Genomic DNA, 14895 nt, shown 5'->3' with positions numbered 1-14895 from the left:
GAGAAAAAAACTATGTGTGTGAGAGAGAGACATCCACCAGCTGCCTCCTGCACGCACCCTGATGGGTGCCGGGGATTGAACCTGCAACTCAGGTGTGTGCCCCTGACCAGGAACCGAGTGCCAGGGCTGGCGCCCTAACCGCTGAGCACACCAGCCAGGGCAGGAAAACACTGTTTTGCTCTTCATTTTACAGCTAAAGATACTGCGGCTCAGAGAGGTGAGGTGACTTCCCCAAGGTCACACAGGAAGTAGGCGGTGACGCCAGGGGAAAGCTCAGAACTGACTCCAGGGCCTGGGCCCATGACCGCAGGCAGCTCTGGGCAGGCGGAGGAAGCTGGGTCACCGCTCTACTCATTCAGCAGAAACTGGTTGGGCTTCTACCAGGAGCAGTCCCCTCATTCACACAAGATGGGAAGCTGGTAACTCCCCGCCCTGGGGGCCCACCTCCTGCACAGAGGCAAGAAAATAAACAGGGAGACACACAAGAAAACCCCAGCTGGGACAGGAGCTCCGAGGGAAATGAGCTAGGAGCTGTCCCGTGGTCAGGAAAGGGTCAGGGCAGGCCTCTCTGGGGAGGGGACATGTGGGCTGAGCCCCAGATGTGCAGAGTCACCGGAAGGAAGAGAGTGGCAGGTAGAAGACAGGCAGAAAGGGGCGGGGCTTCCTTGACCCCTCCCCCTCCTCCTCTTCCTCCAGCCCCTTCTCCTCCTTCCCCACTAGACAGAGGCTGGTTAGAGTTAACTCTTCAGTCACCAGCACAGTGGTGAACCCTAGAGTCTCTGGGAGAGCCTGTTAGTGAGAAAGAAATACTAAGCTATGGAGGAAGGAAGAAGAAAATGTAGCAAAGGGGAAAGCAGAGAGAAAGGAGAAGAGAAAGATAAGAGGGAGGAAGTGGATGGTGAGGGCAGGGAAGGATGGAGAAGGGGTGGGAAGGGGAGACAGGAGGAGGCTGTGTGGGGTCTGTTCCTCCCTGCCCTGAGGGCACACCCAGGAGTGCTCAGCACCCCACACCCCCCAGGGCCCCAGGAGCACCCAGGTCCCCACCCAGGCGCCTGCCCCTCCAGCTGGCCACTTCCTCTGCCAGCCAGCACTGTCACCACTTCCTCCGCCTGAGAGGCCACCCTCGCCACCAGGGGCTCAGCCTGCTGAGCTACTGCATGCAGCCTGACAGGAAGGGCACAATCCTGGGCACAGAAACACCACACTGCAGGGGGCGCCACGCAAAGCCCTTCATCTTCCCTCCACTCGGTGTTGTTTTTTATTATTATTATTGAGAGAGAGAGAGAGAGAGAGAGAGAGAGAGAGAGAGAGAAATGTCCATTTGTTGTTCCACTTATTTATGTACTAGAGGCCCAGTGCACGAAATTCGTGCACAGGGGTGGGGATGGGGGTATCCCTCAGCCCAGCCTGCACCCTCTCCAATCTGGGACCCCTTGAGGGATGTCCGACTGCCCGTTTAGGCCCGATCCTGGTGGGCAGTCGGACATCCCTCTCACAATCCAGGACTGCTGGCTCCCAACTGCTCACCTGCCTGCCTTCCTGATTGCCCCTAACCGCTTCTGCCTGCCAGCCTGATAACCCCCAACCACTCCCCTGCCAGCCTGATTGATACCTAACTGCTCCCTGCCAGGCTGTTTGCCCTAACTGCCCTCCCCTGCAGGCCTGGTCACCCCTAACTGCCCTCCCCTGCAGGCCTGGTCCCCTGCAGGCCTGGTCCCCCGCAACTGCTCTCCCCTGCAGGCCTGGGTCCCCCCTCAACTGCCCTCCCCTGCTGGCCATCTTGTGGTGGCCATCTTGTGTCCACATGGGGGCAGGATCTTTGACCACATGGGAGCAGCCATCTTGTGTGTTGGAGTGATGGTCAATCTGCATATTACTCTTTTATTAGATAGGATAGAGGCCTGGTGTATGGGTGGGGGCCAGCTGGTTTGCCCTGAAGGGTGTCCTGGATCAGGGTGGAGGTTCCCTTGGGGCGTAGGGCGGCATGGGCGAGGGGCCTGTGGTGGTTTGCAAGCCGGCCACGCCCCCCGGCGACCCAAGCGGAGGCCCTGGTATCTGGGGTTTATTTATCTTCTACAATTGAAACTTTGTAGCCTGGAGTGGAGCCAAGCGTTCTGCTTGCTCCCTGGCGGTAGCCATTTCTGTTGGGATTTATTTATCTTCTGTAATTGAAACTTTGTAGCCTTAAGCGGAGGCCAAGGCAGGCTTGGGCTTCAGAAGCTTGGCTTCCTCCATCACCGGGGAAACCCAAGCCTTCCTCCTGCTCTCTCTGTGGCTGCAGCCATCTTGGTTGGGTTAATTTGCATACTCGCTCCTGACTGGCTGGTGGGCGTGGCTTGTGGGTGTAGCCGAGTGATGGTTAATTTGCATATTACTCTTTTATTAGATAGGATTCCTTGGTTGATTCTTGTATGTGCCCAGACCGGGGATCGAACCTGTAACCTTGGTGTATGGGGACGATGCTCAGCTGCCCGGGCAGGGCTTTCCGTCCACTCTGTCCCTAGAAAAGGCCCAGGCTCCTGGCTACAGACATCTGGCTCAAATCCGAGCCTTGCCACAGAACAGCTGTGTGTCCCTCTGCAAGTCACGGCCCCTCTCTGGGCCTCTGCTTCATCAGGCGGGAAGTGAGGACCTAACCCCTACCTTTCCTGGGGCTGGGAGAAGTTAAACGATGAACCCATGAGAATGGAGCAAAAGTCAACTGCCCGTTCCTTTATCTCACTCACCTTGGAACCCACAGTGCCTGGCACACAGTAGGTGCTCAAGTAATAATTCTAATGACCGACACTTACATGAGCTTTTCAACGTCTTGGACCAAGTGGTTTCCCTAGGTTATTTCACCCTCCAACACCCCAAGGAGTAGCACCATCCCTAAAGCCACTTCACCGCTAAGGAAACTGAGGCCCGGGTTAGTTGTTTTCCCACAAGCCCACCCTGACCCACGTGAGCTTCCCTTCCCGTCTCACCTTCTCTGCTTCCTTTCCTCCCCCGAGTATCGTGCCTAGCTCTCTAGAATCTTCCGTGCCTCCTACCCACATACCGCATCTCTCGGGCGGTGGCCTTCCGTCAGTCACTTCCCCTCCCTGGGCTCTGACGCGGGCGCCAACCACAGCCCCGGCCTTTCCTCCCACCGCTGTCCGCCCCGGCCTCCAGGACCGGACGGCTCTGACCCAGCCCGCACTCATCCACGCTTGGAGCAGCCAGGAGACCTGGGCATCCTCCAACTATTTGGGCAGCCACTCCTCCCTCTGGTGATCACTCAAAGAGAGCTCCTCTCCAACACCATGGGGAGCGGGGGGTTGGTCAGGCCTGGGGCTTGGGGCAGGCAGGCATTAGCGGAGCTTAAAACTATTACATCTAAATGCCCGGGATGGCACTGGAGGCTCTCTTGACTTGGCCCTCAAATACTATTCTAGATCTGGCCCCGCCCGGCCAGCCCCCCAGGCCAAGCCCAGCTTCCACACCCATTGACCACTGGGCTTGAGGAGGAACAGAAATGTGTGGAGTGGGCCTGGGGGCAGGCACAAGGTGGGGGTGACCAGTACAGGCCAGATCTGCACTGCCCGGTACAGCAGCCACATGTCACTTCTGAGCCCCTGAAAAGTGGTTTGTCCAGACCAAGATGTATCATAAGAGCAAAACACAGACGGATTTCAAAGACTTACTACAAAACAAGAATATTAAACATTTCTGGCATTCCGTATCGATTACATACTAAAATGATACTCTTGTGGACATCCTGAGTTAACTTCAGCATACAATGAAATTCATCTCTCCTGTTCCTTTCCTGGTTGGAATGAGGCTACAGAAAACTGTTAACTGCGTGTGCGTGAGGCTCGTGTTTCGTTTCGCCGGACAGTGCCGGCCCGGAAGGCGGCTCCTCGGTCCCCGCAGGTGCAGCCGCAGCCGCGCGGGCCGGGGGTACCAGCTGATCTGGCCTTTCCAGGGAAGACAGAAACCTGGGCCTGTATGTGGAATCCCCTGATGTCACAACGCTGGCAGTCACTTCAAAGCTGGTTCCGCCACCTGGGAGCCACCCAAACCCGGCACGGGTCACACCAGGCTCAAGGGCCACCCACTGGCAACCTCCGGCCTCATCTCTCTCTCGGCCCAGGCTTCCTCCTCTCCAGCTCTCCGTCACCAGCCCTGTCTCTGTCCGACACACCCCTCATCCCCGCCGACTCTGACCTTCCTCTGTCCTCCCTGACGTGGCGCTGAGAGCAGCGGGGGGGGGGGGGGGGAGCCGATGGCCCATCCAGAGCACCCCCGACACCTCCTATGGCCATCTCTACCCCCTTGGTGTGAGTTGCTGGGTTAATTCTCACAGCATCTCTGTGGGGTGAGCAGCAGTCTCACCCCCACCAGGACCCTGAGGCTCAGAGACAAGCCACTCGCCTGACATCACACAGAGCTGCTGAGAGAAACAGCGGGGATTCGAACCCTGGTCTGTCTGGCCACAGGCCCGAGTCTGATCATACACCCAGGGACCAACACACAGGTGAGCAAGCACTGTCTGCTGAACTGAATCAAGGCACGTTCATGAGGCAGTGGCGCTGGACTGGTGTGATTTTGCCCCCCAGGGGACACGAGGCCATGTCTGGAGACATTCTTGGCGGTCACAGGCAGAGGTGGAGGGAGAGGGGGTGCTGGCTCTGGTGGTACTTCTAGTGGGTAGAGGAAGGGATGCTGTTAACATCCTACATTGCACAGGGTTAGGGTTAGGGTCAGGGTTACCTGCCCTAAACAGTGCCAAGGTGGGGAAGGCCTGGGATAAGGAACAAGCTACACACATCAGTCTCCGTGCCTGGCCCCAGGGAGCAGTAACTGGCCGGCACCTTCTCCATTTGATACCAAGCACATCAACAGTCCTAAAGGCCTTCCTTTCCTGCCCACTTCCTGGTGCATCACCTCCTCGGCTCTGCTCAGCCCTCATGTATTACCTCCTCGGCTCTGCTCAGCCCTCCCTGATCCTCCCAAGTCTCTCCTCCAGTTAATCAAGAGACTGAGGCTCAGAGGGGGAAGCCACTTGCTTGCGGTTGAAACCCAGATCTTACTAAGCCCCAAATTTCTTCCCTTAACTCCCCTGCTCCACTGCCCTCACCTGAGCCTGGGGGTGCCCGTCCAGGCTTTTTCTGGGAGCCCATCTCCCTCCGGGCCCAGGTCCCCTGGGTATTTCCCCCCAGCCCAGGGCACCTCAGGAGGCCAGGGCACCCCGGTGAGCATGTGGCTGGGACTCCCGTTAGCAGTTTAACTTCCTCCACCCTGGCTGCCCCGGAGCCAGCAGAAAAGTCTGGGGCGGCGAGTGCCCGACAGCCTCTTGGCACCCAAGCCCAGCCGCTGGCAGGCGACATCCCCAGGAAGCTCAGGCCACCTTGGTCTCAGGACCGAGCCAGGAACCCACTCACAATAGCACGGACTTCTGTTTAAAAACACCAGGCGGAGCGGAAATAAGGTTACTGGCTGGGGCCAGATCTCTTTCCGGAGGAGGAGGGGGCGCCCTGGACTGAAACCAGCCTAGAAAACTCGGAGGAAGGAGAGGTGAAGGGAGGGCCTGGCGGGGGGGGGGGGGGGGGGGGGCCCTCCCCCGCGCTGCACTTCTGCTTTGTCTGAAGCGGGCAGGATGTGGCACTTGGAGGATGTGGGTTACTCACAAGGAGCCGGAGGGTACCTGAGGCTCCCACGGGAGGGCAGCCACCGTGGTTAGAACACGAACTCTGCAAACCCCAGCTCCGTCCAGCACCACGGGTGTACGGGAGGTGGGGGGGGACAATGTCACCCAAATACCAAACGGGCACCTGCTGGTGTGCAGTTCTGTCTTCCAGAAACACAAGGTGGACCCAGAAAACTGCGCTCAGCTGAACCCAGCGGCGAAGGAGGCCCCGAAGGCGGACGCACACCTCCAGCACCTGTCTGCCGCTCTGGGCCACACCCATCCGCATCTGCCTCCCTCCTTCCGCCCCTGCACCCCCCCCACGCCCACCGCCACACGCACCCTGCAGGGTTTCCTCACAGTACGCAGGAACATATTTGTGGTTATTTTTTTTTTTTTTAAATATATTTTATTGATTTTTTACAGAGAGGAAGAGAGGAAGGGAGAGGGATAGAGAGTTAGAAACATCGATGAGAGAGAAACATCGATCAGCTGCCTCCTGCACACCTCCTACTGGGGATGTGCCCGCAACCAAGGTACATACCCTTGACCGGAATCGAACCCGGGACCTTCCAGTCCGCAGGCCGACGCTCTATCCACTGAGCCAAACCGGTTTTGGCTGTGGTTATTTTTTTTTAATTTCTTGTCCACAACACTTGTACAACTGTGTTTTAAGGTTCTTATCTTTTTTTTTTTTTCAAATGTGTTTCACCCTGGCCAGGTAGGTAACTCCATTGGTTAGAGCCGTGGTCGGCAAACTGCGGCTCGCGAGCCACATGCGGCTCTTTGGCCCCTTGAGTGTGGCTCTTCCACAAAATACCACGGCCTGGGCGAGTCTGTTTTTGAAGAAGTGGCGTTAGGAGAAGTTTAAGTTTAAAAAATGTGGCTCTCAAAAGACATTTCAATCGTTGTACTGTTGATATTTGGCTCTGTTGACGAATGAGTTTGCCGACCAGTGGGTTAGAGCATCGTCCTGATAAGCCAAGGTTTCAGGTTCGACCCCTGGTCAGGGCACATACAAGGCTCAAGCAATGACTGCATAAATAAGTGGAACAACCCATCGATGTTTCCCTCTCTCTCTCTCTCTGCCTCCCTCCCACCCCTTACTCTCTCTCTCTCTCTCTCTCTCTCAAATCAATAAATTAAATTTTTTATTTTAAATTCTTAAAAACAAAAAACATCAAACATGCTCCCGTGAGGCTTCTGGGTACTGTGTCCTTAGCCCTATTTTCTAACAAGGGCCCTGGTTTTCACTGCGGGGCTCTGCACAGCTCAGGAGCTATAGGAGCGCAAGGGAGCATTACAGCAGACGTGACTGTGTTATGTAACGTGCTCAGCACAGCGCCTGGCACGTGATAAGCACTAAATCAACTTTGACTCGTTAACAACTGAAAAGGAGAAAGAGCGAGAGAGTTTACTTACACATCTGATGAGATGGGCACTGAGCCGTCCCAGGTGATGTGTGAGCATTTAGAACACAGGGAGAGACTTCAGGAATGAAGGATGGCCTAAAACACCCCAGGTGTGTATGATTACAAGCCTGCCTTAGCGTGTTTATCACCATAAAAACCTATAAAGTCTGGAAGCTGAAGGAGTTCATCACCACCAAACCAGTATTATATGAAATGCTGAAAGGTATTCTTAAAGAAGAGGAAGAAGAAAAAAGTAAAGAGAAAAATTATGAACAACAAATACATATCTATCAACAAGCGAACCTAAAAATCAAGTGAATTAAAAACCTGAGGAACAGAATAATCTGGTGAATATAATAGAATCAGGGGCATAGAAAGGAAGTGGACTGATAATTCTCAGGGGGAAAGGTGTATGGGGGGTTCATGAAGAGAATGGACAAAAATCATACACCTATGGATGAGGACAGTGGGGGGGAGGTAAGGGCAGAAGGTGGGGTGGGAAATGGGTGGAGGGGAGCTATGGGGGGAAAAAGGAGAAATAATTGTAATAATCTGAATAAAGATTTATTAAAAAAAAAAAAAAACCTATAAAGTCTGGAAGGAAATAAACCAACGTGTCAATAGCAATCGAAGGGAGCGGTTGTTATTTTCGTACGCCCCCCATTTTGCCAACTCATAAACCTTTTAAAATCTTAAAGACAACCTAAGGCCCAAACCCACGCGATTTTCAAGAAGCAGAAAAATCCCCTCAGCCTGCTCACCCAGCTTAGCGTGGGCCCACTCTGCCTGTGTTCAGCACGGAGTGAGTATCTGTTTCATCCGCTGCTATGACAGCAAGCACCAAACACTTCCTCCCCTGTCATGTCTTCAGAATAAAGACTACTCTGAAGGGCAAGAATGTTGAAACCATGTAGCTTGTGACCTTTACTTTGTATCTAGTAACGAACTAGGAAATGACTTTCTTTGGAAATTAACTTGCAATTGCATGAGGATTAGGTAAGAATGAGCTTGACTTTGCTGAAAAATCAATGCTGCCCTCTTCTTTGTCCTCCCGAGGCCGCCTGAGAAGAGGAGGAAAGGGGATGCAGACTGCCAATGCCAGGGAGAGAAATGGTGCCAGCCACCACTTCCCCAGCTCCCGGCCCACCGGTTCCCCAGGCACCACGTCAAAATGCAAGTTCTGGTCCCAGCCACAACACCTAGCTGGAACCTCTCCCCAGCGCTGCCCGGGTGGCCACACCAGGAAAGGACGAAGTGGGAAGGAGTTGTGGCCCCGGTTCGCCCTCGGCAAAGCAGCACCTGCTTCCACTTCAGCTCTCAGGGGCTCAGCCAGCAGCACCCTTCCAGGGCTGGGGCCCGAGTGACGGGGACTGCTGACCCGGGATGGGTCTTCCTTAGCGGGCAGCTAAGGGAAGTGTTCACCGGAAGCCCAGAACCATGGGCTCTCGTCCCTTCCTCTCTCTGGACCCTACCATCCCCACACATAACACAAGGTTGGGTTAGATCAGAGGGTCACACACTCATGTCCGGCAGGTAATGTGATAAATCGCCTGGGTATGTCAGCCATCACACAGCCCATATGGTCTAGCTTTCCCGTGTCTTAATGATGAGCAAAATCACGGGTTTAGAGGAGGAGGGGCGGGGGGGTGCTGCAGCCAGCCCACAGCTTGGAGAACTAGACTCACTTGAAAAGGGGTCCAGGGGCTCTGAAGAGCCAGGAGGAGATAAAATAACTCCTGAGTCAGAGGAAGCCCTTTGTATGAGACCTCCAGAGTAGCAGGGGAGTTTTTCAGGGCTGAAGCCGGAGGAAATGACAACTGACACTAACAAGGGGAAACCTTAGCGGCATAAAAGCAAAGCTCTGCATTTAGGTTTGAAAGAAAACGAACCGGGCTCGGAAGCCAGGGTGCCCTGGGGGAGAGGGACAGGACTGCAGTGGAAAGCCAGCCCCTCCTGGAGAAAAAAGCATCCTTGACAGCCGACAGCGAGCGCTAAGAACGCCAACGGAGCCTCCAGCCTTCGGGAGAAAGTGAAGGGTGTGGCGCGCTGACCGAGGGTCCAGCTGCTCTCCTGGCGGTCAGAGGGCATTTGAAGACAGGACAATGGCAGGGGGCCCAGGGGGAGCCACAGGCTCAGGACAGCTTCCCGGTGCCACTAGGAGGAAGATGCAGCTCTGGGACGGGTCAAGGAAAGAGGTGCCTGCCAGCAGAGAAGGTGCCCACAGCCCTCAAATACAATGCGGGCAGGCAGAGGAGGGCAGCAAAGGCTGCCTGGAGTGTGAGTGACAGCACAGAGGCCCGCCTCTGCAACCACAGAACCTCGGCTCCAGCCGGGGTTCCACCCGGTAACAGGAAGTGCGGCTCACTGGGGAGGTGGGAAGGTAACAAACAGGCACCCAGATGGGCCTAGGGGGCCTCAAAATTGCCTCCAGGGCGGTGCTTGTCACACTTGGATGTGCTCAGCTACCACCTGGGATTTTTTAAAACTGATTTTAGAGAGAGAAGAAGGGAGAGAGAAACATCGATTTGTTGATCCACTTACGCATTCATTGGTTGATTCTTGCACGTGCCTACCAGAGACTGAACCGGACGCTTTGGGCCTATCCAGACGACACTCGAACCAACCGAGGTAGCCGGCAGGGCTCACCTGGGTTCTTCTGGAAAGAGCTAAGTTAGTAGGTGCAGGGAGAGATCCCGCAGCTCTCATGGGCCCCCAGGTGATGCTCAGGCTGCCGGTCCAGGCACCGCCCTTTGGTAACCAGGCCACTTTCAAGGCAAAGAGAGCAGGTTCTGAGGGGGATCTGGGTGAGAGGGGGGAGGGGCGGTAAGAGAGGCCCCTCCTGAGGTGCAGCCTCCGAAAGGGCAGTCCTGGGTCCGAGTGGTCTACAAGCTACAGGGGAGGGGGCTGGCGGCTGACAGGAGGCGCGCCCTGGAGGATTCTCTCCCGTTTCCTGGAGAAAGGGAGACCCGCAGGGAAAGGGTGGCCTCAAGCCCTAAGTGTTTGGGTCCCAATACAACTCAGCCACTCGGAACTGGTTCGCGGGAGCAGGAACCGGACCCTGTCCCGCTGCAAACATGCCTAGAATTAATCAGCTCGGCCCCAACCACCCCTGCGCGCACGCTCTCGGCGCCGTATCCCTAAGGGAAAGGTGACTGAGGCCGGGAGCCTCCCCAGCGGTGACTCACCCAGAGTCCAACATGACCCCGCAGGGCAGCCCCAGCTCGCTTTTCCCAACCCAACCTCTCACTCTAGACCGCCCCCCACCCCGTCCCGCGCGCCGTTTCCTCTCTCTCAGGTGTGTCCCCAATTCCACGGTCCTAACCCTCCCAGACGCAGCCGAGTCTCCTAACCCATGGCCCGGGCGTCATTCCCACAGCATGTGTGGCGCTGCTTAAAGTCTCCTGGCTTCCCAGCATTGCGTATCCGCCGCGGGAGGCCCCTCGGATGCTAAGGTCCCATAAGCGCCCCTTTGTCTCCCCCTTCGGCGCCGAGCGCAGTGCCAGACGCACAGGAAGTGCTCAGACACTGAACAGGGAGGGAGCAGGATCCGTGTCCAGAGGGGGCGCCCAGCGCGCAGGGACTCAGCGGGGCTGAGCGAAGGTCCCTCCAAAGAACAAGGGTGACGACAGGAGCCCCGAACCCCGAGTTTATGTCCGGGCAGCCCCTCTGCGCCCTCCCGAGCCGTGACGCCGTGACGCTGGCTGAGCGGAACCCGCGTCCCTTCGTTCCCGGGCCACCCGCCCCCAGCGCCCTCACCTTGTAGACCTTGCCGAAGGCACCGTCGCCCAGCTCGCCCACGATCTCCCACACTTCGTTGGGATCCAGGTCCCGCCGGACGTGCTCATATTCGCGGGACTTTCTCTTCTCGAAGGTAGACAGGCGCAGGATGCGGCGGAAATTGGCGAAAGCCATGGCTGGGAGCGCGCGAGCCAGGGGGCGAGGTGGCGCCGGCTCCGGCTCCGGCTCCGGCTCCGGCTCCGGCTCGGGCTGTGGCTCGGCGGCCGCGAGGAGGAGGGGCTGGAGGACGCCGCGGCGCTCGGGGGTTCTCCCCAGACCCGCCCTTCCCCGCAGCCCGATCCCGGTCAAGTGCGCCCGGAGCTGCGCGCGGCGGGAGCACCCGGAACCTCTCGGGCGGCCGCGGACCCCGCCCCGTTCGGTCCTGTCTCCGGGGACGCCTCCCGCGTGCCGGCCCCGCTCGCGCCGCGCCCACACCCTGCCCGCGAGCCGTGGGACGCGGTCTGGGACCCGGCCCGCGCCCGCCCACCGGCCCGGCTCCACCTGCCGCTCCCGGCTGCGCCCGCAGACCCCCTAATTGGCTGCGGGCGTTCCCGGGCTCCGCCCGTCGCCGCAGGGCACTCTGGAGACTGTAGTCCGCCGCGAGCCCGCGAGCTCAGGGCTGGGTGCTGGGGAGTTCCTAGGGACCCCCTCGCCGGAATCGTCCAGAGTCTGGGAGACCAGCCGCGCCTTGTGGCTCCCCACATTTCTTTGCGAACGAGACGGGGAGCAAATTGGCTTTCCGTGAGCGCGCGACTGATGGTTGTCCGAGGGCCAGAAGGTGAACCGGCTTTAAGCACTGAGTCCGCCCCCAACTCGCCCTCCGGGTTGCGCTGCTCGCGCCCACTTTTCAGGTGGCGGCGCCCGGCTGGGAAGCACCGGCCCGGGGCTACACATACGCCGGCGGATCCGGGGCGGGTTCCTCGGCGCGGTGCTGCCTCCTACCGCGCGCAATGCTGCGCCCCTGCGGCCGCGGTCGGTCCCTGGAGGCCCCGGCTTCCCGGATCGTTTCCTGCTTCCCAGGCACTCCCGGTCCAGACCCAGAGCCGGCCAGCATCGGAGCCTGGGAGAAAGAGCCCCCCGGGACTCATCACAGGCTTCATGATGGATCTCCAGATGTGTTTGCATATTAAGTTAAAAGCTTCTGGTTCTTAATTTCCCAATTTAAATAAAGTGTCCTGTATGCAGCTCCTTCCATGGGGAGCTTTCTGTTACACTCCCCGCTTTTCCTGGGCTATTTTCTCTCTCTCTCTCTCTCTCTCTCTCTCTCTCTCTCTCTCTCTCTCTCTCTCTCTCAATATATTTTATTGATTTCAGAGAGGAAAGGAGAGGGAGAGATAGAAATATCAATAATGAGAAAGAATCACTGATTTGCTGCTGCCTCCTGCACGCCCCCTACTGGGGATCGAGCCCGCAAATGTGCCCTTGACTGGAATTGAACCTGGGACCCTTCAGTGCTCAGGACGAGGCTCTATCCACGGAGCCACACCAGCGAGGGCCTCTCTCTCTTTTTTAATGATAATGCTCAGTGCCATGCTCATACCTTGTTAATGTGAATAAAAATGTGTACTTTGAAAGTGAGTTTTCAAATCTTTTTTTTTAACCTCTTTATTGAATTTAGGGGGGTGACATTGGCTAATAAAATTATGTGTTTCAGGTGTAGAGTTCTAGCATACGCCATCTGTATTGTACTCTGTTCACCACCCCCAGTCAGGTCTCCTTTCATCGCTGTTTATCCCGCCTGCCCCCTCTCCTACCTGCCCCCTCCCCACTTCCCTCTGCTAACCACTATAATCATAGGCCTTCTCTTGTTCCCCAACCTTCCGTGCAAACCAGTTATTCCTCCAGGTTCCTGCCTGATCCCTTCGTCAGCTCTTCAGAGCTGCAATGATTGTATCCCTGAATGCGTCAGTTGTAAGGAAGTTTACCCATATAACACGGCTTACGGTATTACATTAGAACTGCTTTGCAACTATTTATGTAACATAGAAGTGATTTGTTCCTTAATGGTTTTGAGAAACCTCCCCATAAAACCACCTGAGCCAGATATCTTTTCTTAGCGTTTCATCATTGATTACTTTCTGGTTATTGGTTATGGTTATTGATTGATTCACATTTTTAACTCCTTCATAAGTCAATTTTCATCAAATTATTATTCTATTTATCTAAGTCTGTGCTGTCCAATATGGTAACCACTAGCCAGGTGTGGCTATTAAGCATTCAAAATGGCCCTAGGCGGTTTGGTTCAGTGGATAGAGCGAGGGCCAGCAGACAAGGGTCCCGGGTTTGATTCCAGTCAAGGGCACCTACCTCCTACCTTGGTTTCAGGCTCCATCCCTGCCGGGAGACAACCAATCCACATCCATGTTTCTCTCTGTCTCTCCCGCTCCTTCCACTCTCTGTAAAAATCAATGGAAAAATATCCTCGGGTGAGGATTAACAAAAACTAAAAATTAAAAAAAAATAAAGCACCCAATATGTAACTAGCCCAAATACGTAGAGATGTGCTGTAAGTATAAAATACACACTGGGTTTCAGAGTTACTATAAAACGGATTGTATGATTTCACTTACATATGGAATCTTTAAGAAAAGCAAAAACCTGAACTCAGAATAGACTGCTTCCCAGGGTTGGGGAAATGGTGAAGGTGGTGAAGGTACAACTCCAGTCATAAGATGAGTAAGTTCTGGGCACCTAATGTACAGCATGGGACTGCACTTAACAACACTGTATTATACACCGAGAGATGCTAAAAGAATAGATCTCTGGAATGTTCTCACCAGTTCATAACCTTCCTGTGGCAAGCATTTCACAATATGAACCTATGTCAAATGATCCCATTGTATACCTTAAACTTACACAATGTTATATGTCAATCATCTCCCAATAAAGCTGGGAAAAAAGGATTGTAAAAAGAATGTTAAAATATATTTATTACAAATTGAAATATTTTGGATACGTTGGATTAAATAAAATTATCAAAACTAGTTTCATTTTTTTAAATGTATACACCAGAAAATTTAAAACTACATATGTGATGTATTTGTAGCTTGTGTTACATATTAATTGGATAGAGCTAATTTAGATTTTCAAAGTATTGGTATAGAGTTGTATATAGTATTCTTACATATTTTTTAATCTCTTCCTTATCAATAGCTTCCTTTCTCATTACTTTTTTGTTGTTTGTTTGTTTGTTTTTGTTAATCCTCACCCGAGGATATTTTTCCATTTATTTTTATTTATTTTTTAACTTTTTTTAATATATATTTTATTGATTTTTTACAAAGAGGAAGGGAGAGGGATAGAGAGCTAGAAACATCGAAGGGAGAGAAACATCGATCGGCTGCCTCTTGCACACCTCCCACTGGGGATGTGCCCGCAACCAAGGTACATGCCCTTGACCGGAATCAAACCTGGGACCCTTCAGTCCACCGGCCAATGCTCTATCCACTGAGCCAAACCGGTCAGGGCTCCATTGATTTTTAGGGAGAGTAGAAGAGAGAGGGAAAGACACAGAGAAATATCAATGTCAGAAAAACACATAATTGGTTGCCTCCTGCATGAGCCCCGACCAAGGGCCTGGGCCAGGGAGGAGCCTGCAACCGAGGTACGTGTTCTTGACCGGAATCGAATCCGGGACCAAAGCAGGCTGACGCTCTATCAATTGAGCAAAACCCGCTAGGGCTTCATTCTTACTTTTTTAAAATCTTTTTTCTCCTTATCATACTTACCAAAAAAATTGTTTGTTCTTACTGATCTTTTCCTAAAACCAGCTTTTTAACTACTAGTTTATAGAAAATAGGGGAGACGAGACGACATGTTAACACACTGGAGATAAAACCTGCAAAAATCAGAGTGCTTTCCTCCACATGACAGTCTGGATTCTCCAACAGATAAATTGCAGAAAGAGTAAGAAAGATAGAAAGGGGAACTTCACGATACTTATGAAGATGAAGCGGTCTAAATGTAATGTGTAGACCTGTTTGGAGTCCTGACTTGAATAATTCATCTGTTAAAAATTTAAAAGGTGGGGGGAGGTCAATTGGGGAAAAAGGAGAC

General features: G+C 54.2%; 1 protein-coding gene across 1 annotated transcript in view; it reads right to left on the bottom strand.

Moving 5' to 3' along the window:
- The window catches only part of STK10 (serine/threonine kinase 10), an 87811-nt gene extending 76455 nt beyond the window's left edge, over positions 1-11356 (bottom strand). The window contains exon 1 of the mRNA XM_080675043.1: positions 10819-11356. Within this exon, the coding sequence (XP_080531169.1) occupies positions 10819-10974 (156 nt within the window). The 5' untranslated portion in view covers positions 10975-11356. The remainder of the gene's footprint in view (positions 1-10818) is intronic.
- Between the last annotated feature and the right edge of the window lie 3539 nt (positions 11357-14895).

The sequence above is a fragment of the Plecotus auritus genome (assembly GCF_963455305.1).
Source record: "Plecotus auritus genome assembly, chromosome: 6".
NCBI lineage: Eukaryota > Metazoa > Chordata > Mammalia > Chiroptera > Vespertilionidae > Plecotus > Plecotus auritus.
The sequence above is the reverse complement of the archived record's forward strand: the minus strand, read 5'-3'. Positions and strand labels throughout refer to the sequence as shown.